Below are 24,119 nucleotides of genomic sequence, written 5' to 3'. Positions count from 1 at the left end.
ACATTACTCATAACCCAGAGCACAAAGTAGTACAGATGGTGTGCAGTGTAGTTCCTCTATCCAGTCATAGGTATTCATTGCTATAAACAGTGTAAAGGCATCTGAATGAATTTCCTTAAGATACTTGTTGGTTTTGCTGATGTTTGACTTTCTGGCAAATTAGATGAAGAAAAGTATAACTCTAGTTTAACGAGACCCAGATGGCTAAGTCTTCCTTTAAGATTTTCAGAGGAAGAACAGATCGGCAGTAATCCGAGAGGAGTGTGCCTGTAGGACAGTGTTTCCAAATGGTGTTCCACAGAACCTTGGGGTTCCACAAAGTGAAAATAAGGGTTCCATGAGAAAATTCCATTACGATAGCAGACTCCTCTGTGGCTCCCTGCTGTGCCGCTGCTGAAACAGTAGAACTAAATGTAATGGGTTTAATGGCTGGAAGGGCGGTGGGAGGGATCTGGCCATTAAAACAACTGAATTTAGTTCTATTATTTCAGTGGCAGCAGGGCGGGGAGCTGCAGAGAGCCCCTCACTCACCCTGCTACCCAAGCAGCCACACCCCTCCGCAACGTGTGACGTGGCTCACCCTTTCCAGCAGAACACCTCCATGCCAGCCTTCCTTCTGCTGGGTGCACGTGGCCATCCGGCATAGGCTCCCCAGCCAGTGCCATCGATGGGTTAGTCCTGGGACCCAGTTTGGGGCTGAGGCAGTTTCATCCTGAGGATGGAGGGGCGGGTTTGGGGCTGACAAGGAGTTAAGCCTGGGGTGCGGAGGAGGGTTTGCGGGATGGGGGTGAAGCTTGGGGATTGGGGAGCAGATTTGAGGGCTGAAGCGTATCAAGCCTGGAGATGGGGGACAGGTTTGGGAGCCAAGGAGGGATAGAGCCTGGAAAGGGGATTCTGCAAAATTCTTTTGAGTTAAAACGGGTTCTGTGGCCAAATAAAGTTGGGAAACATTGCTGTAGGAGAACTGATCACAAGAACAGATCAGCAGAGGACAGATAAATTTTATTTTTAAACTGTATTATTTTTCTATGCAGTTATCAGTGTGCAGTGCATTACTGACTCTATGAGAGTATATGTTTTAATACTTTTTTGACTTAATATATTGCTGACATTAGATCTTTAGCTGTCAAGGGAAACACATCTGTAAAACCTATTTATTAGATTTATTGAACCTTCTTCTAGCTAGCTCTTTTAGAATTTATAGTCATAGGCTGGCGTTTAAACCTAAAGTCCTGCAACTCAAGTATGACGATTGTAACAAATTTGGGGCCACCGAAGGCTTTACAGTTTTCACTATGTTGTGCTCTGTGAAACACACAGACATGATAATAGTAACGTGCCTGTAAAAGAGCTGACACAAAAAGAGAGAGTTTCCTGAAAAATATTTGAAAGAATTTATTTTTCATTTTACTTTAAATTTCTAATTTTTCAGCAAACCTCTTGAAACATTTTTGTTTTCCAGATTTCATTTTGGTGGGAAAAAAGTCCTACTCCCTTTCACTTTATTTTCCTTTTTTATCTATGGAGAGAAGAAAAGGGTAATACGGTGTGTAGAAATCATAGAATCATAGAACACTAGGACTGGAAGGAACCTCGAGAGGCCATTGAGTCCAGCCCCCTGCCCCAATGGCAGGACCAAGTACTATCTAAACCATCCCTGATAGATGTCTATCTAACCTGTTCTTAAATATCTCCAGCGATGGAGATTCCACAACCTCTCTTGGCAATTTATTCCACTGTTTGACTGCCCTGACAGTTAGGAACTTTTTCCTAATGTCCAACCTAAACCTCCCTTGCTGCAGTTTAAGCCCATTGCCTCTTGTTCTATCCTCAGAGGCCAAGAAGAACAAGTTTTCTCCTTCCTCCTCATGACTCCCTTTTAGATACCTGAAAACCGCTATCATGTCTCCCCTCAATCTTCTCTTTTCCAAACTAAACAAGCCCAATTCTTTCAACCTTTTTTCATAGGTCACATTCTCTAGACCTTTAATCATTCTTGTTGCTCTTTTCTGGACCCTCTCTAGTTTCTCCACATCTTTTTTGAAGTGCGGTGCTCAGAACTGGACACAATACTCCAGCTGAGGCCTAACCAGCACAGAGTAGAGCGGAAGAATGACTTCTCGTGTCTTGTTCACAACACACCTGTTAATGCATCCCAGAATCGTGTTTGCTTTTTTTGCAATAGCATCACACTGTTGACTCATATTTAGCTTGTGGTCCACTATAATCCCTAGATCCCTTTCTGCTGTAGTCATTCCTAGACAGTCTCTCCCCATTCTGTATGTGTGAAACTGATTGTTCCTTCCCAAGTGGAGCACTTTGCATTTGTCCTTATTAAACTTCATCCTGTTTACCTCAGACCATTTCTCCAATTTATGCAGATCATTTTGAATTATGACCCTATCCTCCAAAGTAGTCGCAACCCCTCCCAACTTGGTATCATCTGTAAACTTAATAAGCGTACTTTCTATGCCAATATCTAAATCATTGATGAAGACATTGAACAGAACCGGTCCTAACACAGACCCCTGCAGAACCCCACTTTTTATACTTTTCCAGCAGGATTGAAAACCATTAAGAACTACTCTCTGGGTACAGTTATCCAGCCAGTTATGCACCCACCTTATAGTAGCCTCATCTAAATTGTATTTGCCTAGTTTTTTGATAAGAATATCATGAGAGACCGTATCAAATGCTTTACTAAATTCTAGGTAGACCACATCTACCTCTTCTCCCGTATCCACAAGGCTCATTATCCTATCAAAGAAAGCTATCAGATTAGTTTGACAAGATTTATTCTTTACAAACCCATGCTGGCTGTTTCCTATTGCCTTACTACCTTCCAAGTGCTTGCAGATGATTTCTTTAATTACCTGCTCCATTATCTTTCCTGGCACAGAAGTTAATCTGACTGGCCTGTAGTTTCCTGGGTAATTCTTATTTCCCTTTTTATAGATGGGCACTATATTTGCCCTTTTCCAGTCTTCTGGAATCTCTCCTGTCTCCCATGATTTTCCAAAGATGATAGATAAAGGCTCAGATACCTCCTCTATCAGCTCCTTGAGTATTCTAGTGTGCATTTCTTCAGGCCCTGGTGACTTGCAGACATCTAATTTTCCTAAGTGATTTTTAACATGTTCTTTTTTTATTTCAGCTTCTAACCCTACCCCTTTCCCACTAGCATTCACTATGTTGGGCATTCTTTCATCAGACTTCTCAGTGAAGAACGAAACAAAGAAGTCATTGAGCATCTCTGCCATTTCCAAGTTCCCTGTTACTGTTTCTCCCTCCTCACTGAGTAATGTCCCTACCCTGTCCCTGGTCTTCCTCTTGTTTCTAATATATTTATAAAAAGCCTTCTTGTTTCCCTTTATGTCTGTAGCTAATTTGAGCTCATTTGTGCCTTAGCCTTTCTAATCTTTCTCCTGCATTCTTGTGTTGTTTGCCTATATTCATCCTTTGTAATTTTTCCTTGTCTCCATTTTTTATACAATTCCTTTTTTATTTTGAGATTGTGCAAGATCTCCTGGTTAAGCCAAGGCAGTCTTTTTCCATATTTTCTATCTTTCCTACATGGCGGGATAGCTTGCTTTTGGGACCTTAATACTGTCCCTTTGAAAAACTGCCAACTCTCCTCAGCTGTTTTTCCCCTCAGCCTTGCTTCCCATGGGACGTTACCTACTAGCTCTCTGAGTTTACCTAAATCTGCCCTCCTGAAATCCATTATCTCTATTTTGCTGTTTTCTGTTCTACCCTTCCTTAGGATTGTGAACTGTATGTTCTTCTTCGAGTGGTCCCCGTGGGTGCTCCACCATAGGTATTGGGCTCGCCCCGGTGCCGCAGCTTGGAAAATCTTCAGCAGTCTCCGTCGGGTCGCGCATGCACCAATGCGCGTCGGCTCTTTGCGCGCTTACGGTCACGTGCGCGATCCGGTCCCCGCCAGTTCCTTCTCAACCGCCAACGGCTGCAGACGGAATCCTCTCCAGCTCCAACACCTGAGAGAGATAAACTCCGTTTTGTTCGTTTTTACTAGTTATAGTTATAGTTAATAATTATTTAGTTATTATAATATTGGTTCCACTGTGTATATAGTTTTTTTTTCTAGAAGCAAAAGACTGTTTTAAGGATTAGAGCGGCCGCCTCTGGGCAGGCCCGCTATTTTTGACAAGCCTTCAAAGGCTAACAGTTACTATTGTTTGGCAAATAGCCTGCTAAGTGCGCTGTTAGCACTTAAGGATTCAGGGACTTAAAGTCTAACAATGTCATCCCCCGGTTTTAAAAAGTGTGAATCTTGCCGAGAGGCCATGCCTGCCTTGGATGGCCACAGCAAATGCGTCCAGTGACTTGGGGAAACCCACGTCCCCCAGAAGTGCTCTCATTGCTCTAAATTAACAACTAGAGCTAGGAAAGATAGAGAAATGAGGCTCAAAATGCTTCTCTTTGACAAAGCACTTCAGCCTGCCACATTGGAAAAGCCCCATAAGGAGGGCTCTTCAGGGTTGCACAAGAGGAAGGCTGCCTCTTTGACCTCCTCTGTGCAGAAGAAGAGAAAGGCTTCTCCAGCTCGATTCCTGCCCATCACCTCTGGGAGCGGGATGAGCGAAGCAAGGGGCCCGGGCCCACTGGTTTCTTCTGCTGAGAAGGCCGCGGCGCATGTACCCGAGCAGGGGCCTGCGACTCTTAAGGAAACAGTACCGAGGGCCCTGCAGGCACCGGAGAGATCGGCACCGGCTACTGCGGCACCGAGAGTTTCGGCTCTGACAGCAGTGGAGCGTCAACACCCGGCACGGAGCCCTACGGGGCCGAGCGAAACACCCTGAGTGGCACCGAGAACGATGGCACCGAGCACGGCACCGGGGGCAGCAGAAATCAGCACAGCACCGACTACGGTGCCGAGCCCTCTGGCACTGATCAGGCCTCCAGTGGTACCTGAGCGAGCAAAAGCCAAAGCAAAGACCCGGCACCGCAGTCCCTCCCCCAAGGTAATTGCACTGCCATTATCACCGCGATCCCCCCCGGAGATTCAGCGAGCAGCAACACCTTCAGCCTCCACAGGCTTCCATCTCCTTTTCTTCAACGTCCATTTCATGGATTTGCAAGCTTCTCACCATCTTCCAGCAGAGACCCCTATGTGTATCATCACAGAGGATCTCCCCCTACATCGGTGTCATCTCAACGATCACATCATTCCCTGCATCATCCTTACGCTTTTGGGTCGTGGTCCAGGTCCCCATCACCGGGACCCTGTCCCTGTTGCTATGACCGCCACCATTATATGGGACATCAACATAGGAGTTCGGCATCTCGTCGTAGATCCCCATCAACCCCTCCTCAACGTCACAGTGCACAGCTTCAACCTGGGGGAACACCACAAGTTTCCCAATCAGAGACTGGTTCAAAGGATTTTGAACCTCACTTCGAAACTTCAAAAGGACAACCATATGAATATAGCCAGGATCCCGAGGAACTGGAGGAGAGATACCACAGTGATGCCTCCTCATCCTCCCCAGACAAAGCGGTTGTTCCTGGGGACATCTCTCCCCCAGATGACCTAAAACAATTCCAAGAGCTGTTCAAAAGGGTGGCTCAATCTCAGGACATTCAAGTGGCAGAGGTACAAGAAAAGCACCACAAGCTCCTTAAAAACCTCAGGCCCCCTTCTTCTTCTAAAATAGCCATACCATTGGACGATGCAATTATGGAGGCAGCCACTAACATATGGCAGACTCCATCCTCCACTCCTCCTACCAACAAAAGGGCAGATAAAAAGTATTTCGTCCCTGCCAAAGGCATGGAGTTTTTGTTCAGTCATCCACAGCCAAATTTGCTAGTGGTTGAATCCTCTCAACATAGAGCCAAAATGTCCCAGTATAAATCTGCGGGACTGGACAAGGATATAAAGAAACTGGACCTCCTCGGTAGAAAGGCTTACTCATCATCTACCCTGTTGCTTCACATGGCTAACTACGCTGCCCATTTGTCGAACCACAATTTCGACAATTACTCTAAGCTTACCGCTCTCATGGACTTCCTCCTGGAGGATAACAAGCCGGTCCTTAAGGCAATCGTACAAGAAGGATACGCGGCTTCTCGAGCAGGAGTCCAGATTGCCTTAGATGTAGCGGACACAGCGGCTCGTGCCGTAGCCACTGCGGTGGTAATGCGCAGGGAGTCATGGCTCCACACCTCAGGCATTCCCAAGGAACTGCAAGTAAAAATAGCAGACCTTCCCTTTGACAAAATGAAACTATTCGCTGAATCAACTGACTCAGTCTTGCACTCTAGTAAAGACTCCAGAGCAACACTTCGGACTTTGGGGATATATACCCCACCATACAGAAGGAAAAAGTTTTATCCTCAACAACGCCGTTATAGTTACCAACCGCAACGTACCCATTTTCAACGGGGGTATGACCAGGGGCGTCATCAACAGCCACCACAGTACAAGGCCCCTAGATGTCAACCTCAACAAGGCCACACCTCTTCAGGGCAGAATATAAGACAGCAGGTTTGACGGGTATGTTGAGGGTTGTGAAACCAAGACCGTCTCTCAGCGCCAATCTCAGCACATGTTCCATCATCGACTCAAGCCATTCTACCCACAATGGAAAAGCATCACTTCGGACAAGTGGGTATTGGAGATTATAGCCACAGGGTACACGATCCCCTTTCAATCATTACCACTACCAAATCCTCCCACCGCGCCCCTTCTCAGGGACCCCTCTCACCTCACGGAACTAAGGCGGGAGGTGGACCACCTCCTGTTCATAGGGGCGATGGAGAGAGTACCGGAGCAATTTCAGGGCAAAGGTTTCTACTCCAGGTACTTCCTGACAGAGAAGAAGACAGGAGGTTGGAGACCCATTTTGGATCTACGCGCCCTCAACCAATGTCTGCGCAAACAACGATTCAAAATGACTACAATGGCTTCAATAATCACGGCACTAGATGATGGAAATTGGTTTGCAGCCCTCGACTTACAGGATGCGTATTTTCATATCACAATTCATCCAGCGCACAGGCGCTTTCTCCAGTTCATCATAGGCACAGATCATTTTCAGTACAGAGTCCTTCCATTCGGTCTCTCTTCGGCACCCAGAGTTTTCACCAAGACCCTAGCGGTCGTGTCAGCATACCTGCACAGACAGGGCGTCTTCATCTTCCCGTACCTGGACAATTGCCTGCGAAAGGGAACTTCCCAGGCAGAGATATTGCAGATGATACACATCACCACAAACACATTTACCTCACTGGGCCTCATCATCAATTTCTCAAAGTCAAAGACCAAGCCCACACAAAATATAGAATTTATCGGGGCTCGGATAGGCTCTGTCACGTCAAGGGTATATTTGCCCGATGCCCGTTTTCGCGCCATCAAGTCTCTAGTACAACTAATAACATACAGCCCCATTGTCTCAGTCCTAACGTGCTTACAGTTACTGGGGCACATGGTGACCACCATGTTTGTGGTACAAAACGCCAGACTACACATGCGAAGATTGCAGCATTGGTTGGCGACTGTATACAAACCATCAACCCATACCGTTCACAAGATGGTATCACTCACAACGGAGGCGCGAAGGTCACTAACATGGTGGGCAAACCCCAAGAATCTACTAACAGGGGTGCCTTTCCACCAACCACAATTTACTGTTTTCATTACAACAGATGCATCCCATACGGGATGGGGGGCACACATGGACAACAAAGCCGCTCAAGGTTTATGGTCCCCTGTAGAGAAGACACTGCATATAAACATACTAGAACTCAGAGCAGTGTTCAATGTGTGCAGGCATTTTCGGAATTATCTGCGCAGAAAAGTAGTCGGCGTAAATACCGACAACACCACCACCATGTTTTATATAAACCGACAAGGGGGGGTCCAGATCTCGTGCATGTGCGGAGGCGGTCCGGTTGTGGAACTGGTGCATTGCCAACAATATAACCATAAGAGCTTCATACTTACCGGGTGTCCACAACGTAAAGGTGGACCAACTCAGCAGACACTTCGCGCCCACACACGAGTGGCAGATCCATTCAGACCTGCTTCACCAAGTGTTCTGCAGATGGGGGTTTCCCCAGATCGACTTGTTCGCCACTCACGACAACAAGAAATGTCTCTGATACTGCTCCAGAGCGGGCATGGGACAGGGCTCCTTGGGGGACGCCTTCATGATCCCATGGAAGGGCCCTCTACTCTATGCGTTCCCTCCCACAACACTCATACACAAGGTCTTAGAGAAAGCCAAAAGGGAGAGAGCACGCATGATACTCATATTCCCAACCTGGGATCGGCAACAATGGTTCCTACTGCTTCTACGCATGGCACAGCACCGGCCGTTTCCCCTACCGACAGTACCGGACCTTCTCACACAGGCTCGAGGGTCAATACTGCATCCACACCCGCAGAGACTTCGGCTACAAGCATGGTTAATCCATGGCTCAGCGCCCTAGAGACTACATGTTCAGAGGGAGTGCAGCAAGTCCTGGAGTGTAGTCGGACGACTTCTACCAGAAAGACTTACGAGCACAAATGGTCCCGTTTTTCCGCTTGGTGCTCTTCCAAGCAATTGACACCTCTGGACGCCCCTATACCTATGATTCTGGACTACCTGCTACAACTCAAACAAAAGGGGCTCTCTCTATCCTCCATAAAGGTTCATCTTGCGGCTATATCAGCTTTTCGACATGAAGAGGAGGGATCAACTATATTCGCCCATCCTGTTGTCACACACTTTCTAAAGGGGTTGGTAAACCTGTACCCCCCTCAGAAACCAATACCACCATCATGGAGTTTAGACTTGGTTCTACACACGCTTTCGGGACCGCCCTTTGAGCCATTGGCTACGGTTCCCCTTCGGTTACTTACCATGAAAACGACTTTGCTCCTGGCAATCACGTCAGCTCGCAGGGTGAGCGAGCTCACAGCCATAATGTCCACACCACCCTGCACGATATTCTCAAAGGAGGCGGTGGTCTTACGTTTGCACCCAGCCTTCGTTCCAAAGGTCTCTTCAGATTTTCACATTAACGAACCCATAGTATTGCCCTCGTTCTATCCTAAGCCTCACAATTCGAGTAAAGAGGCATGGTTGCACTTATTGGACATGAGAAGGGCACTGGCCTTCTACATCGATAGAACTAAGCCTTTTCGGAAAATGGACAGACTCCTGGTGTCCATTGCATCCAGGTCAAAAGGGGAAGCCCTATCTTCGCAGAGGATTTCAAATCACATTGTGTCATGCATAAGACTGTGTTACGAGCTTTGCAAGACTCCCCTGCCAGTTCCGCCCAGGGCCCACTCCACTAGGGCGATGGCAGCGTCGACGGCCTTCTTCAAGGGAATCGCGCTGAAAGACATCTGCAGAGTGGCGACGTGGTCTTCCTACGACACTTTCGCCAAGCACTACGCCATGCACAGGATGCTTGATGAGGATACACGCCTGTCGACAGCAGTCCTTTCAAGGGCAAGCTGTGCATGAATCAGGTACCCACCTCCTTTTTTGTGGGGGGTTACTGCTGGGTAGTCACCTACGATGGAGCACCCACGGGGACCACTTGAAGAAGAAAGAGAAGTTACTCACCTGTGTAGTAACTATGGTTCTTCGAGATGTGTCCCCGTGGGTGCGCCACTACTCACCTGTTCCTCCCCACTTCAGAGCTCTGTTTGTGTTTTTCAGAGACGTCCGGAGAGGTTGATCAGGAACTGGCAGGGACCGGATCGCGCACGTGACCGTAAGCGCACGAAGAGCCGACGCGCATCGGCACATGTGCGACCCGATGGAGACTGCTGAAGATTTTCCAAGCTGCGGCGCCGGGGCGAGCCCGACACCTATGGTGGAGCACCCACGGGGACACATCTCGAAGAACCATCGTTACTACACAGGTGAGTAACTTCTCTGTTTCGTGATCACTTTCATCCAAGCTGCCTTCCACCTTCAAGTTCTCTACCAATTCCTCCCTATTTGTTAAAATCAAATCTAAAACAGCTTCCCCCCGGTACCTTTTTCAACCTTTTGGAATAAAAATTGTCTCCAATACAACCCAAGAACTTACTGGATAGTCTGTGTCCCGCTGTATTAGTTTCCCAGAATATATCTGGATAGTTGAAGTCCCCCATCACCACCAAATCTGGGGCCCTGCTTGACTTTGTTAGTTGTTTGAAAAAAGTCTCATCCACCTCTTCCACCTGGCTAGGCGGCCTGTAGTAGATGCCTATCAGGACATCACCCTTGTTTTTTACCCCTTCTTAGTCTAACCCAGAGACTCTCAACACGTCCATCTCCTACGTCCATCTCCACCTCAGCCCAAGGTTATACATTTTTAATATATAAGGCAACACCTCCCCACTTTCTTCCCTGTCTGTCCTTCCTAAGCAGGCTATACCCTTCAATACCAACATTCCAATTATGTGTATTATCCCACCAAGTTTCTGTGATGCCAACGATGTCATAGTTATATTTATTTACTAGCACTTCCAGTTCTTCCTGCTTATTACCCATACTTCTTGCATTTGTATACAGGCATCTAAGATATTGATTTGATCTTGCCTCCCTGTTTTACCCTGACCCTCTTTTTACTCTGACATTGTTGCCCACGCTGCCTCCCATTTCTGACCCATCACCCATGTTTCCATGTTCTCCACTTTCCTGTGGGCTTGGTTCCCCTGCCCCCGTCGAACCTAGTTTAAAGCCCTCCTCACTAGGTTAGCCAGTCTGTGTCCAAATACGGTCTTTGGCCTTAAGCCATCTAAGATCTGTTTAAAAAATAACCGTTCACCTACATGGTTATAATTGGAACACATCTTAACTTATTCAAGAGTTTCAGGGCTTTTCATTTAAGCATTTTCTTACTCCTTGCAAACTGCAGGGACTCATATCACTGGACCATCCCAGCTGGTTTCAGATTTGACACACACTATTTGGTTTGACACACATGCTACTTGGGCCTGAACTCTTGTCCAAAAGATAAAATTTTAAGTGAGTAGTGTGTGTTTTCATTGGACACACACTCTCTGCTGTGTAAATTGCTCCCTCTGGTGGAGGCCTCAGGCCAATGTTTGACAAACTTCAGGGCTCAAGGCAAAGTATAGTTGGTGTGGTAAATCTTTAATTCAAGATTATAACTGATCTGGCTGTGAAACAGATCCTTGTTTGTGAGTAATGTACTGTTTTCATGCAGAACTGTGTGGTTTGATCACCCATGCAAGCAGTAGTATGTTAATTGGAACACTGAGCCGCTGTCGTGAGGGTCAAAGTAAAACACCTACTTTATATTAAAAGGTCTTATTTTTCCAGATCACTCAGAATTAATCCAGATTCCATAAAGCATTCTGCATTCCCGGTGACAACCCCACCCTCATTAGCCCCTGACTTTTTCAAGTTTCCTGTATATAGAATCAAACAAGTATTGCTACTCTTATGCCTGTAGCATGGTGACCATTAACAGAACCTTATTTCGGAATATTTCGCATTTGTCCATCTTGTCTCCTAACAATTTTTCAGGTTAACCAGAGGAATTAGCAGAATTTAAGACCAACCTATGTTTTCTGACCTTCATATGTATAGTTTTTTAAAAGGTAAATTCTTCATACTAAATCCAAAACACATGATATAGGATTATATGATCCATTCAATATCAATAGAAATTATACTCAAAGATCCAAGGCAGTGGGTGGTCTTGCAGCTGGAACAGTTTTCCACTTAAATCTGGCATGGCACAGTAAATCTGTCTACCTTTAAATGCATTCCAGCCTAGGAAATCAAGGGCAGAGCTCCCATTACATACAGGATCAGGGCTGGGCCTTAAATAAAAGTAAACTTTTCCCTCATAACTTGATGCAAAATTGTCAGAAATATGTCTGTAACTACCATTATTTTACCTGGTAAAATTGGTTGTATTCAAGCAAGTTCAACAGCAATCAATCAGAACTATGCAGTACAAATGTTCAAATGAATACAGGAACAGGCCGAATATTTTTATCCACTATCCCCTCTCCCCTACTTACTCAACATCTTAGGCTTAGAATCACAAAATCATAGAATTCTATGGCTGGAAGGGACTTCAGGAGGTCATCAAGTCCAGCCCCCTGCTTAAAGCAGGATTAACCCTACCTAAAACATCCCAGCTATGACTATGTCAGGTGAGGACTTAAAAATCTCTAGGGATGGAGATTCCATCACCTCTCTCCGTAATGCATTTCAGTGCTTCATCACTCTCGTGCTGAAAGTATTACCTAATATCCAGCCTACACCTCATAGCCCATGAGCTCCAGCCCCTTAATCATTTTTGTTGCCCTCTGCTGAACCATCTCTTGTGCGTTCATATCTATACTTGGGGGCCTAGAACTGGACACAGTACTCCAGATGTGGCCTCCCCAGTGCTGAGTAGAAGGGAATAATAACTTATCTAGATCTGGAAATGCTTCTGCTAATGCACTCCAATATGCCATTAGCATTCTTGGCTACAAGGGCACATGGTTGCCTCACATCCAGCCTCCCATCCACTTTAACCCCCAGGTCCTTTTCTGCTGCACTGCTACTTAGCTAGTCGGTCCCCAGCCTGTAACAGTGCTTGGGATTCTTCAGTCCCAAGTGCAGGACTCTAGACTTCTCCTTGTTGAACCTCATCATATTTCTTTTGGCTCAATCCTCCAATTTGTCTAGGTCACTCTGGACCCTATTCCTACCCTCAAATGTATCTACCTGACCCCTTAGCTTAGTGTCATCTGCAGATTTGTTGGGTGTACAATCCATCCCCTCATCCAGGTCGCTAACAAAGATGTTGAACAGTACTGGCCCTAAAACTGATCCTTGGAGCACTCCACTTGAAACCAACCATCAACCAGACATTGAGCCATTGACCACTACCCATTGAGCCTGTCCGTCTAGCCAGCTTTCTATCCATCTTACAGTCCATGTATGCAATTCATACTTCCTTAACTTATGGGCAAGAATGTTGTGTGATACTGTATTAAAAGCCTTGCTAAAGTCAAGGTATATCACATTCATTGACTTCCCCATGTCCACAGAGCCAGTTACGTCATCAAAGAAGCTAATTACATTGGTCAAGCACGACTTGCCTTTGGTGAATCCATGTTGACTGCTCTTGATCACTTTCCCCTCTTCCAAGTGGTCCAAAATGGATTCCTTGAGGATCTCCTCCATGATTTTTCATCTACACTAGACCTTAAAGGCAACTGTAGGTATGCAATTGTGGCTACGTCAGTTGCATAGCTAGAACTGACATACCAGCAATCGACTTTAAAGGCCGTGTGGAAAAAATTCAGGAATAAGGACTGGCAACAGAGGGAGGTTTAGCCAGTAGAGGCATGTCCATACAGCCTCTTTACTGTTGGCGGCCCCTTCTGCAGAGAGCGAAATCTCATGTGTCTATGCTAATTAGCCACTTGATTATGCTAATGAGCAGCCATTTGCAATTGTGAGACTGCTTATTAGCATGGAGCTGCCGGGAGTACAGCTCCGTGTAGCCCTGGCCACTAAGGCAGGTTGATGGGAGAGAAACTCTCCCATCAACCTCCCTTACTCCTCTCCATAGCGAGGAGTGCAGGGGTTGACTGCTGACCTCAGACAGAGTGATTTCATGTATCTCCACCAGGTGTGCAAGATTGGACTCCAGAAGATGGACCTAGCCCAGTAAGTATAGACATACTCTCAGCTGTGGGGCAGAGAGTCTTCCCTGTGCTAGAACTGTGTGGAGGGCCAGAGGGCTTGGGGAAAGAAAGGAATGTGCCAGCCAGGCTGTTGCTGCGCTGAGCACTCCAACCAGGAGTTAATTCCCTGCACAGTGCTGGGAGCAAAAGGTGTCCCACCAGGAGGGATATGGAGGAGCATCAGGGCTGAGGGGGAGGGGGCGTGAAGGAGCAAAGCAGGGAGAGGACAGTAATCAGGGGAGCACCTAAAGGGTTTATGGGTGGGCTGCAGAGGTGACACAGAACCACCTGTTGCCTAGTGTCTGTCTGCACTCGCTAGCTGCCCGAGATGGCCACTAGTGGTGTCTGGAAACAGAACAAGGGGTGAAGCTATGGTGGCCAGGAGCCTGCCTACAGCAAGGGCTGTGCTGATAGACTGATGTGGGGAGTGACCAGCCCCACATGCTGCAGCATTGCCCTATCACCTGCCTTGTAACCCACCCTCCTTGACCACTGGACGCTCCCACTCCTTGCTGCAGGGCAGGCACCTGGAGAGCAAGAATCCAGCCAGCAGCAAGACTTACCAATATGCAGTGGGGGGTGGGGAGAGAGATAGAGAATTTGGACAATTTGCTCATTTTTTAAATAAAAGTCAGGACATCTGCAGGAGGCTTAAATACGAGACTGTCCCCTTAAAAAGGGGGATGTCTGGTCATTCTATTCAAGAGTGTAGTGATTGTCCGGTTTCATCCACATTGTTGTTATTGCAAAATTTAGTGCACTGGATGAGGTAAAACGTGTCATAGTAAAGATGTGTAAGACCCCTGGGTCTTGAAAGGTGTGCTGTAAGAGGTGTTGATCACTGTAGCAGTGGGGATATGTCTGGTGTTTTGAAGGGTCTGGTTCTGCTTAGATACTGAAATGTATGAATTAAAGTGAATGTCACTAGCTTTGCTCTGCCCTACACCAAGTTACCTCATACTTTTAAGTAAAACAAAAAAGCAGTCAGTTAGCAGTTTAAAGACTAACAAAATAATCTATTACGTGATGAGCTTTCATGGGACAGACTCACTTCTTCAGATCATAGCCTTACCTGAACAGACTCAATATGTAAGGCATGGTGGTCCAAAAATTGTTATCAAGGTTGACAAATCAGAAGAGCAGAGGGATGGTGTTGGGAGGGTGTGGTGTGGGGAAGTTAAGAGTTAGATAAAACATCGAAGTATGTAAAAGAGTCCTTATAATGGGTCGTGTAATTGCTGTGCCTTGTAATTGTTGAAAACCACCATGCCAACTTTGTCCACGTATCTATTCTGGAGATACCATCACAGGACCTAACCAGGTTATTCACAGAATCACAGGCATATTCTTCTGTTCCTCAACTAACATCATATGTGCCAACAATGCCTTCACACCATGTATATAGGACAGACTGCAAACACCTTCAGTGCTTTTGGTATGATGTCCTTTTGTTTGCATTTGGAGAGGAAGATGATGTCTGTCTGTATCTGTGCAAGTTTTTTCATGAGGTTGATGGATTTCCATTCATTACGGCTAAAGGTAGTGCCTTGTGGTGACAAGTATCAGAGAGGTGGCCGTGTTAGTCTGTAGCTTTGAGAACAACAAGTCCTGTGGCACCTTATAGGCTAACAGATATTCTCCCTTTTACTGGGACCCCACTCTTTAAATACCCCTCTGAAACCACACCCCCACTCAAGCATCTGATGAAGCGGGTCTTTGCCCATGAAAGCTTATGCTCCAAAATATCTGTTAGTCTATAAGGTGCCACAGGACTTCTTATAGTTCTTGAAGCTACAGACTAACACGGCTACCTCTCTGATACTCTTCACCTAGTAAATTATTTTGCTAGTCTTTCAAGTGCTACATGCGCGCTTTTTTGTTTTGATAGAATATAGGCTAAAACAGCTATCTCTCTGTCACTATTTATACTTTTAAGTGTGCAGCTTGGATCTGCCCCACTCCCTTTTCATGCACTCTAAAGTTGAGAGTACCAAGTATGTTGGCCCCATTTCCCTCCTATAACCAGAACCACAATCCAGGCACTTGTAACATGACCACAAGGGTGGACCCCTTCCTTATCTGACTATTCTATGTGTCCAAGAGCCAAGTCCAGCTCAAAGTTACATGGATTGACATACTCTCCCCCACCCCAATGTTACACTGTGGATGTGTGAAAGGATGTTATTTATTTTAAAAAGTTGTGGGAAGGCTACAAAGAAAAGATAAGTTCTATATTTCACAGAGAACATGGGCACAGCTACCTGCTTGCAGATGGAAAAGAATTCCACTGCACTGGGTCTGCCTGAGAGACCACCCAGGCAGGACTGGCTGGGAGACCACCCTCCGGGCAATATCCCATAGAGCTTAATACTGCATAATAAACAGCCTATGTAATTTTCAAAGAGTAACATTCACTTTTATGTTGCATAGTTCTTTTTAGTGTCTATAGAACACTGGTAGTTTGAACACTATTCAATTCTTTAGGCCTTTTTTGTAAGAGCCCCTGTAACCTTCACTTGAACACTCCCCACCTCATAGACTGAGATGAATTCGTCCATTGTGAAAGGGCACAGAGAGAGCGTCAGCCTGTCAGATAGCTGGGGCTCCTCACATCCAGGAGACTTTTGCTCTCAGATGATTATGCTTCCTGAGGTTTGCTTGGTGAATGTTGTGTACTGCTCACTAGGTGGCACTAATACTACAGTGCTGGTAAAAGACGAGACAGGAATAATACTCGTTTTCAAGTAACTTGTTCTTGGGAAATTGACCTACCAGCTACCAGTGATACATCACAGGGCTAGGTAAGCAACAGACAAAACATTGCATTGCTGCAATCTTCTTTATGTTAAATGTTTGATAGTTGCCCACACACAGGCACAATGCAATGATGTAAGAATACACATAGAAGAAATGGTAGAATAGGTTGATAGGGGCATGACTGTAGCTCAAATAGACAGAGATTGAGAATGTTCAACTGTGACATAAACATTTATGCCTATATAGTTTTGGTTGGGGCCAGTTTTGTACCTCATGGACCTTTTAATGGATTGCTAGCAACTAACATAAATACACCAGATGTTGGGAGATTTAAAAGTTGCATTAGGAAATTTCACTCTTAATTTGCTGTGCTAGCTTTTGTGCTAGCAAAAAGTTTTCCTTTTTGGAACAGTTGAAACTTCATGTCATTTCTCCTCCACCTGTTGTGTCCTCAACTCACTTTCTTTCCTGTCAATGTTGCCTGTATGAGACATCCTGCAGAACTTGTCAGTTTGACACTAAGGATAGTGGACTTCAGTAAATATATTTCAAAATAAAAAAGGGATGGTGCTTTGTCCTGCCAAGAGGGCAGGGGGCTGGACTAGATGACCTCCCAAGGTCCCTTCCAGTTCTATGAGATGTGTATATCCGCGATATGTGTGTGTGTATTTTAAAGTTGTACTTTAACAACTTTGTTTCCCTTGAATTATTGCTGAGTGTAGGCCAAATAGCTGAGCCTAATTAAAAGAAGTGACGTATTTTAGCCAGGCTTACTAATATCAAAGCTCATGTAGCAGTTGTATTGGTAGAATTTTTCTGTGATGGGGATGAAAAGCAAGGCTCAGGGCAACTTCCAGGAAGTACTATCCCAACTTAAACTCTGATTAAATAAAGTGTGTAGCAAATAATGAAAGGATTTTGTATCATGAAAAGTGTAGAAAACTGATCCTGTAAATATTCTGAACATGTAAACACATTGGCTAAGGTTACACTGACCCAAACTGCCATCAGCAATATGCAAATGGAGGGGCTCTCAAAACTGCGAATGACCTCTAATTTGCATATTCGCTCACCAGCAGACACTGACACTGGCAAAAAAAAAACTATGTAAATACGGTTCTTCCAGCAAAAGCCCCACTTTGTTAGCAGCCTCTTATGCCTGATTTTTTCCAGGAATAAGAGGTTTCTGACAAAGCGGAGATTACACCAGCAGAACCACATTTACACAGCCTTTTTCATGCTGGCAGCAGCATCTGCCAGTGAGCAAATATGCAAATGAGCATCAGTTGCATTTTCAAGACCACCCAGTTGCATACTGCTGCCCATGATTCAGGTCAGTGTAACCATAGCCATTGTAAAGGCAGAAGGTGGGTAATATATTACAAATTCCCCATTATTGTTGGACTCATTGCTATGTTTTATATATTCCTCTTGTTTTGTTAATTTTTCTGAAAAACTTACAAATGCCTCTTTCTTTTATATTTTCCCTTTCTGATAAATATTTTTAAAAGCATTATCAAGGCTGTCATGGTTTGTAGTTTCCTACTCGTGCTCCTTTCATCATCCAAGTGTGGACATGACATACCTTAAACAAACTTAAGTAACAGCTGCAAAACCCAATGTTTCATAGAGAACACAGTGCGTTTGTGTACCTTAAGCAAGTTTGTAATTGCGCTACGCAGAGGCTGTGCTGAGCGAATGTTGAAGTTGTTAAAATGAAGGTCCTTGGGAATGGGACAAAAAAGTTCCACCTCATTAGAGCAGATGTATGTTTTGTTTATATAATCTGAGGCATATGTCACTGTTTTCTTTCAATAAAAGTATATTTAAAACCATATTCTTATAACTGTGAGTGCCTTGAAGCACTGGCTGCAATTAGAGCTGCAGAAATGGGAGGTTCAGATCAGCATTTTGGTTTGTACATATCTCTGTTTAGAAAGGGAATAAAGTGCAGTAAATAGGCATATTTCTTCAGGGACAAGGAAAAATGGATTTTTAAGTAGTTTGTCTAGATTTGTCAGTAAACAGATGCTCTTCTTTTGCATTTGACATCCTTATAAAATGTTCACAATTCATATTTAATGGACTGCTGGTCTTTATCCCTTAGAACAATGGTGCACAATCTGTGGGTCATGGATGTCTTCCTGCGGGTTGCAGCTCCAGATCCCCGTGTGGCTCTTTAAAGAGCCACTTGCAGCTCTGAGCACTGCCACTGCTGACTCCTCTTGTGGCTCCAGAAGCTGCCACCATTTAAATGGAAATTATTTTTTTTGTTTGCATGGTGGCAGCCTCCAGAGCCACTGAGCACTCAGCTGTGGCAGGGAGCCCTGCTGAAGTCAGCTGGCTGTGCAGGGGGCCCCAGAGAAAAGCCGGCAGGGCAGGGAGCCACCCCACCCCCCGCATGCGGGGGAAGCCTGACGGCCCCACACAGAGAAGGAGGAGGCAGAGGAAGTAGCATGGGGGAGGCAGCAGTGGCCGTGAAGGAAAGCTAAGCTCATGCTCTACGGCAGTTTAAGTCTGGGAATGATGGGGGTGGTTTTGGGGCTGATAGTGATTAAACCTGGTGAGGGGAGTGGGTTTGGGGCTAATAGGGTTTAAGCCCGGGGATGGGGCATGGGTTTGGGGCTGATAGGGCTGTGGGTCTTAACTCGGGGGTTGTGACACAAGTGCAATAACATATGGGGGTCGTGGTTGAAAAAAGGTTGCACACCACTGCCCTAGAAAACATGGGAATAAAATCAATAAAAACCCATCTGTGGCAGGTATGATACTAATGAAACAACTTCTCCCGCCCGGAGAATGAAGAACCTCAACAAATATGGATTATGGTGTACCAAGAATGCTAAAGCTTGAGGTTTCCTCATGCAGCATGGCCAGCCAACAGATCTTGCTCTTGTACCAAGAATGTTCCCATACCATTGCTACTAACCATTGGAGCTGTGACAGCATGGCCCATGGTGAGAGACACTCACTTGCATAATCCAGGTTTAAACTTATTAGGACTGAAATTCTACCCAGAAACCTTTTGTTTTTTGCTAACAATAAATGGAGTGAGATTTTTGCAGCAGTTTGACCTATTTTTGGTCACAATTTCAGGGGGTTTTTTCGGACCAACTCTACTATGGTAATAAAGTGCAAATCCCAGTGTATTGCCATCTTCTGCCACAGTGCAGTAAGCTGGAGAGGGTGGCGGGGCAGGGTGGGATGTAACAGGATGCAGGGCTGCTCCAGATCCCACTTCTGCAGTAAGTTTGGGGGAGAGGGCAACCCCTGCCACTGCCCCACACCATGCTCTTCCCCCCAGTAAGCCCCTCCCCAGCTCACATTGCTTGGGGGAGGGGACTTCGGCAAAAAGACAGGGTGGGGATACAGCAGGGGTGGGCCTTGGGGGAACAGGGCAGGAATGCAGCAAAGACGAGGTGGGGTGGCGGTGGTGTAGGTCACATGCCCCCCAGGGATGGGGGATGGCTCTGGCACCAGGATCTGGGGGAGCTGAGCGATCTAAGGCCATGTCACTCTGCCTTCCACCACCACTGTCCGTGAGTGCAGCGGTGGGTGGGGAGGGCAGGATAATCCCATCTGCTGGAACATGCATGCCACCCCCGAGCTATACCCTTGCATGCACACAGCCCCTCTCTGCCCCTTCCCTGCACCCTGAACTACTTGTTTACCCATGTACAGCCCCTGGCTGCCCCCTGCCTGCAACCTGCGCTGCCCCCCTGCCCAGAAACAGCCCCAAGTTACCCCTTCCCTGCGCCTTAAGCTATCTAGTTTCCCTCACACAGCCCAAGCTACCTTAGCTTCCCCCCTGCCCACACACAGTCTCCAGCTAACTCTTTCCACACCCTGAGCTACCTCCTCCCTGTACCTTCATCTGTTTTCAAATTTTTGAGCTGAGATTCCCTAACTTTGATTTATAGTTTTTGGCTGGGCACCCCCACCCCCAGCCAAGACAGTCTGGGTGGCCTGCTAAGGTGAATCAGTTGTTAGGTGGCACTCCCTCCCCAGGCCTGCCACGTGGAGCTGGCTTGAGCCCCGCTGGCTCCTGCTCCCAAAATAGAAGTCACACTACACTTACTCCTGGGCCCCCTTCCCTCACGGGGCTCTGTGGTTTTTTTAGCATGCATGGTCGGGGGGGCTACCACATAGTTCTGTTCGACTGCCATTGAACTCACTTGAGTTGGAGCAGGTTTACTAGGTGTCCCATATTCACCCTAGGGAAGTATGGTCACTCTACTTTTATCTGAGGTGTTGCACAGTTAAAAGATGAGATATGAAGATATGAACAGAATCTTAATTGATTATCGGTGAAAACCTCCAAAAGAACTCAGACCTGAAAGGTATGATTGTGTAACAGAAGGGTTCTATATAACTGTGGAATCGCAATGTGAAACGATTCAGGTAAAAGATGTCTGCAGAGTCACGAGCCCTTTCTCCTCCCTGAGGCCTAATCTACAAAAGGGGGGCTGCTTCAGGCAAGCATCCCCCGCACAACCTTCTGGCCCATCCCTGAGCCCTGTCCTACACACTGTCTCCCTCCCAGGCCCTGCACCCCAGTTCACCTCCTACCCTGAGCCCTCTCTTGCAGCCTGACTCCCTCCCAGACCCTGCCCTACTACCCCACCTCGTCTCCTGAGTCTTCTCCCTCAATCCAAAGCCCTGGGCCTCAGCCAGAGCCATCTCCTGCACCCCAAGTGCCTCAACCCGAGCCCTACCCAAGAGCCCACACCCCACCCAAGAGCCCTTACCCACTCCTGTATGCAGCCCCCGGCCTCAACCCACAACCCCCTCTTGCATTCTGACCCCCTCACATTTGGCCCCACTCCAGAGCTACCCCCACAACAATCTAATAGCCCCAGGCACCCAGAAGACATAATCTGGCCCTGCAGGTGGGAGATGACCAGAAGTTCCCTTCAGCATCTTCCCCATCTCCTCATCTTCCTCTAATAAAATCTGCCTTTCCTGAAGCGCCAGCATTCAATGTTAAATACATGTTAGTGAATTTTATTGGTTTTCTGTTTTGTTTAATTATTAGTATTCCAACAGTATTATTTTCTACTATTTTCATTGCAAATATACAGTATTTCAGCTACATTATGGGTTAAATAGGCTTTTGAGGGCTAGTCTGGGAACCTACCCACCATTTGTAACATTACAGGAACCCCTCACCACTAGCGGCAGATACATTCCTGATACCACCATGAATGGTGAAACTGTGAATTCTGGGGACAGGGTCTTCCTGAGGGGGGGGTGTGGCTTGGGGCAACCTCCCCCGTGTGGCAGGCCATGCCCCACTCCTGCTCCATGCTGCCCCATTCCCATCCAGGCAATAGGGCGAGGGGATTACTTGGTCCAAAGGTTGGGTGACAGAGGCTGCAGAGGTCACCTCCTTTCGCCCCTGCACTCATCATGTGGGCAGCAGGAATGGCTGCCTGCCCTACCCTGCTGCACCATGCGACACCACCCTGTTGGCCCACTGAACCTCACATCTCTGCAGAGGTGGGAAGTGGAGCTGCCCTCTGGTTCCTGGGGAATGCAGCAGAGAGGAGAAGAGAAGTGGTCTCTGAAGCCTTTGCTGCCTGACCTTCGGCCTCAGGTATCTCCCGCCTTCCCCTGTGGGGTGGGGGAGCCTGACAGCTGCTGCTGCTCTGAAATAGACCCTCTGAGTCCACATTCCCCCCACCCTTGAGGCCAGGGGATCGGGTGGAAGGGAGAGGGGGTTGGACAGGGTGGTGGCAGGAAGAGTTGGGGCTTGGAGACAGGAGGCAATTGCAAGGATCTCCTGTATTTCTGTGGGAAATAAAAATAAAAAGCTGAGTAATAAAGGGGGGATTTCAGCTGGTCCCATATTGCCTGGGTACACATCACCTCATTAGGGGGTACAAACATAATGTTTCTTGACACCTTAGATGACTGCTGCTTCTAGCGGCTTCTTCTGGAGCTCGCAAAAGGAAAGGCAATTCATGATACAGTTCTAAGTAGAACACAGGATCTGGTCCAAGAGGTGAATATGGCTGCACTGCTTGTAAATAGTGACCATAATGCTATTAAATTTAACATCCTGGTTGCAGGAAGAATGTCACAGCAGCCCAGCACTATGGCATTTGATTACAGAAAGGGGAACTTTTATCAGATATAATGAGAATGACATACATTAGAAAAATCGATCCAAAGAAAAAATGTCATGGATGTAGCAAAGCTGCTACACATCCATTGGCGCTGACCTAAAGTTTGCAAAGTAACTACTGATTCTAGATGCCTCCATTTTTTGTTCTCCAAACTAGATATTTTAAAGATTTATGATTGTCAGGAACCAGGCATTCAGCACTAATCAGAAATCAGACCTATCTGAGTAGCCTCGAGTTGAATATTCAAAAACTGAGATACTGAAACTCAATTAAGTGATATATCATGCACAGAACCCAGCAGTGTTTTCAGGACAATACTTCATTATTTAAAATATTGTGGGAAACAAGAAAGGTAATAGCAGTGAAATATATGTAATACCGGAGAAGAGATCATTACATACATTATTCTGCTAGTACATGTCCTATAATTTTCTTTTTTGTTTTGTGTAAATCAAGAATTATAGCCCTGTATGTTTAAGATATTTTTACTTTTTCTATATATTTTACAGTTTATTTTGTTATTTTTTATATTTTTATTTAGTTATTTTTGCCCAGGGAGTGCAGGAAAGTTTTCTGTGTTTATAGTATAGTTTTCAAAACATGATTGGCTGGCTGGTAGAAGATAATTATGCTTTTCTTTTTCAGAAAACTGTGGGACATATTTCCCAGAAATGAAAAATGATCCAGCCAAATATATACAAAGTTGCCCTAAGTCTGTAAAAAAGTGGCTATGGCAAATGAAAAATGCCGGAAAGGTCCTGCTATTAATTACTAGCTCTCACAGTGACTACTGCAGACTCCTGTGTGAACACATCCTTGGGTAAGTGTACTGGTGATTTCTGATTAGACCTCCCAGAGAGCGGAAACCATAATTAAAATTAGAGACAGCCCTGAGCAGTAAGGATAGAGGTTTGAACTTTCTCAGATGTCAGGAGGTATTTGGTCTGGGGTTTTAGTTTGAATCTGTTTCTAGTTAATGTTTCATATTACCTCAGAACAGGGAGACCAGTAGTTATGGGCTGTCCTTGAAATTACACGTTTTTAAGTAATATTTCACATTGAATCACCAGTTTTTTCAAAACATAGGCCTTGTAAGGAATAGAAAGATAGTTTTGTGGCTAAGGTGCTAGCCTTTATTTCTCTATTCTTTGTATTATGAATGCCCTGGACGATCAAACCTACATAGGGTCCCTGTTGCAGTTGGCGCTGTACAAACATATGCTTTAAATCAGTTCCTGCCACAAAGTTTTTACAATAGATAAGATAGACAAAGAGAAGAGAGGGGAAACTGAAAGGCTGAGAGATGTGAAGCAACTAGCCCAAGGTCACACAGTGTCTCATCGGCGCAGACAAGTATGGGGCCAGGTGAGTGTGCAGGCATTCTAGGGCTATGTTGATGTCTTGCAAGGTCTTCCAAAGAAAGGCTTCATTTTTAAGAATAAAAAGTAAGTTTCTAGCCTTGTCACTTATGGAGAAAGGCTTGAAAATGTGATTGAGGATGAACAGGCAAAGTACTGTCTGCCTGAGAAGTGGAATGAATCCAGGCATCTTAGTAGGGTGTT

General features: G+C 46.0%; 1 protein-coding gene across 1 annotated transcript in view; it reads left to right on the top strand.

Annotated features, from left to right (window-relative positions):
- The window catches only part of NT5DC1 (5'-nucleotidase domain containing 1), a 236,584-nt gene that overhangs the window by 142,635 nt on the left and 69,830 nt on the right, over positions 1 to 24,119 (top strand). Inside the window, exon 7 of the mRNA XM_074990709.1 lies at positions 23,203 to 23,377. Coding sequence (XP_074846810.1) covers positions 23,203 to 23,377 — 175 coding nt within the window. The remainder of the gene's footprint in view (positions 1 to 23,202; positions 23,378 to 24,119) is intronic.

The sequence above is a fragment of the Carettochelys insculpta genome, chromosome 3 (assembly GCF_033958435.1).
Source record: "Carettochelys insculpta isolate YL-2023 chromosome 3, ASM3395843v1, whole genome shotgun sequence".
Lineage (NCBI taxonomy): Eukaryota > Metazoa > Chordata > Testudines > Carettochelyidae > Carettochelys > Carettochelys insculpta.
This window is presented reverse-complemented; position numbering and strand designations above follow the sequence as displayed.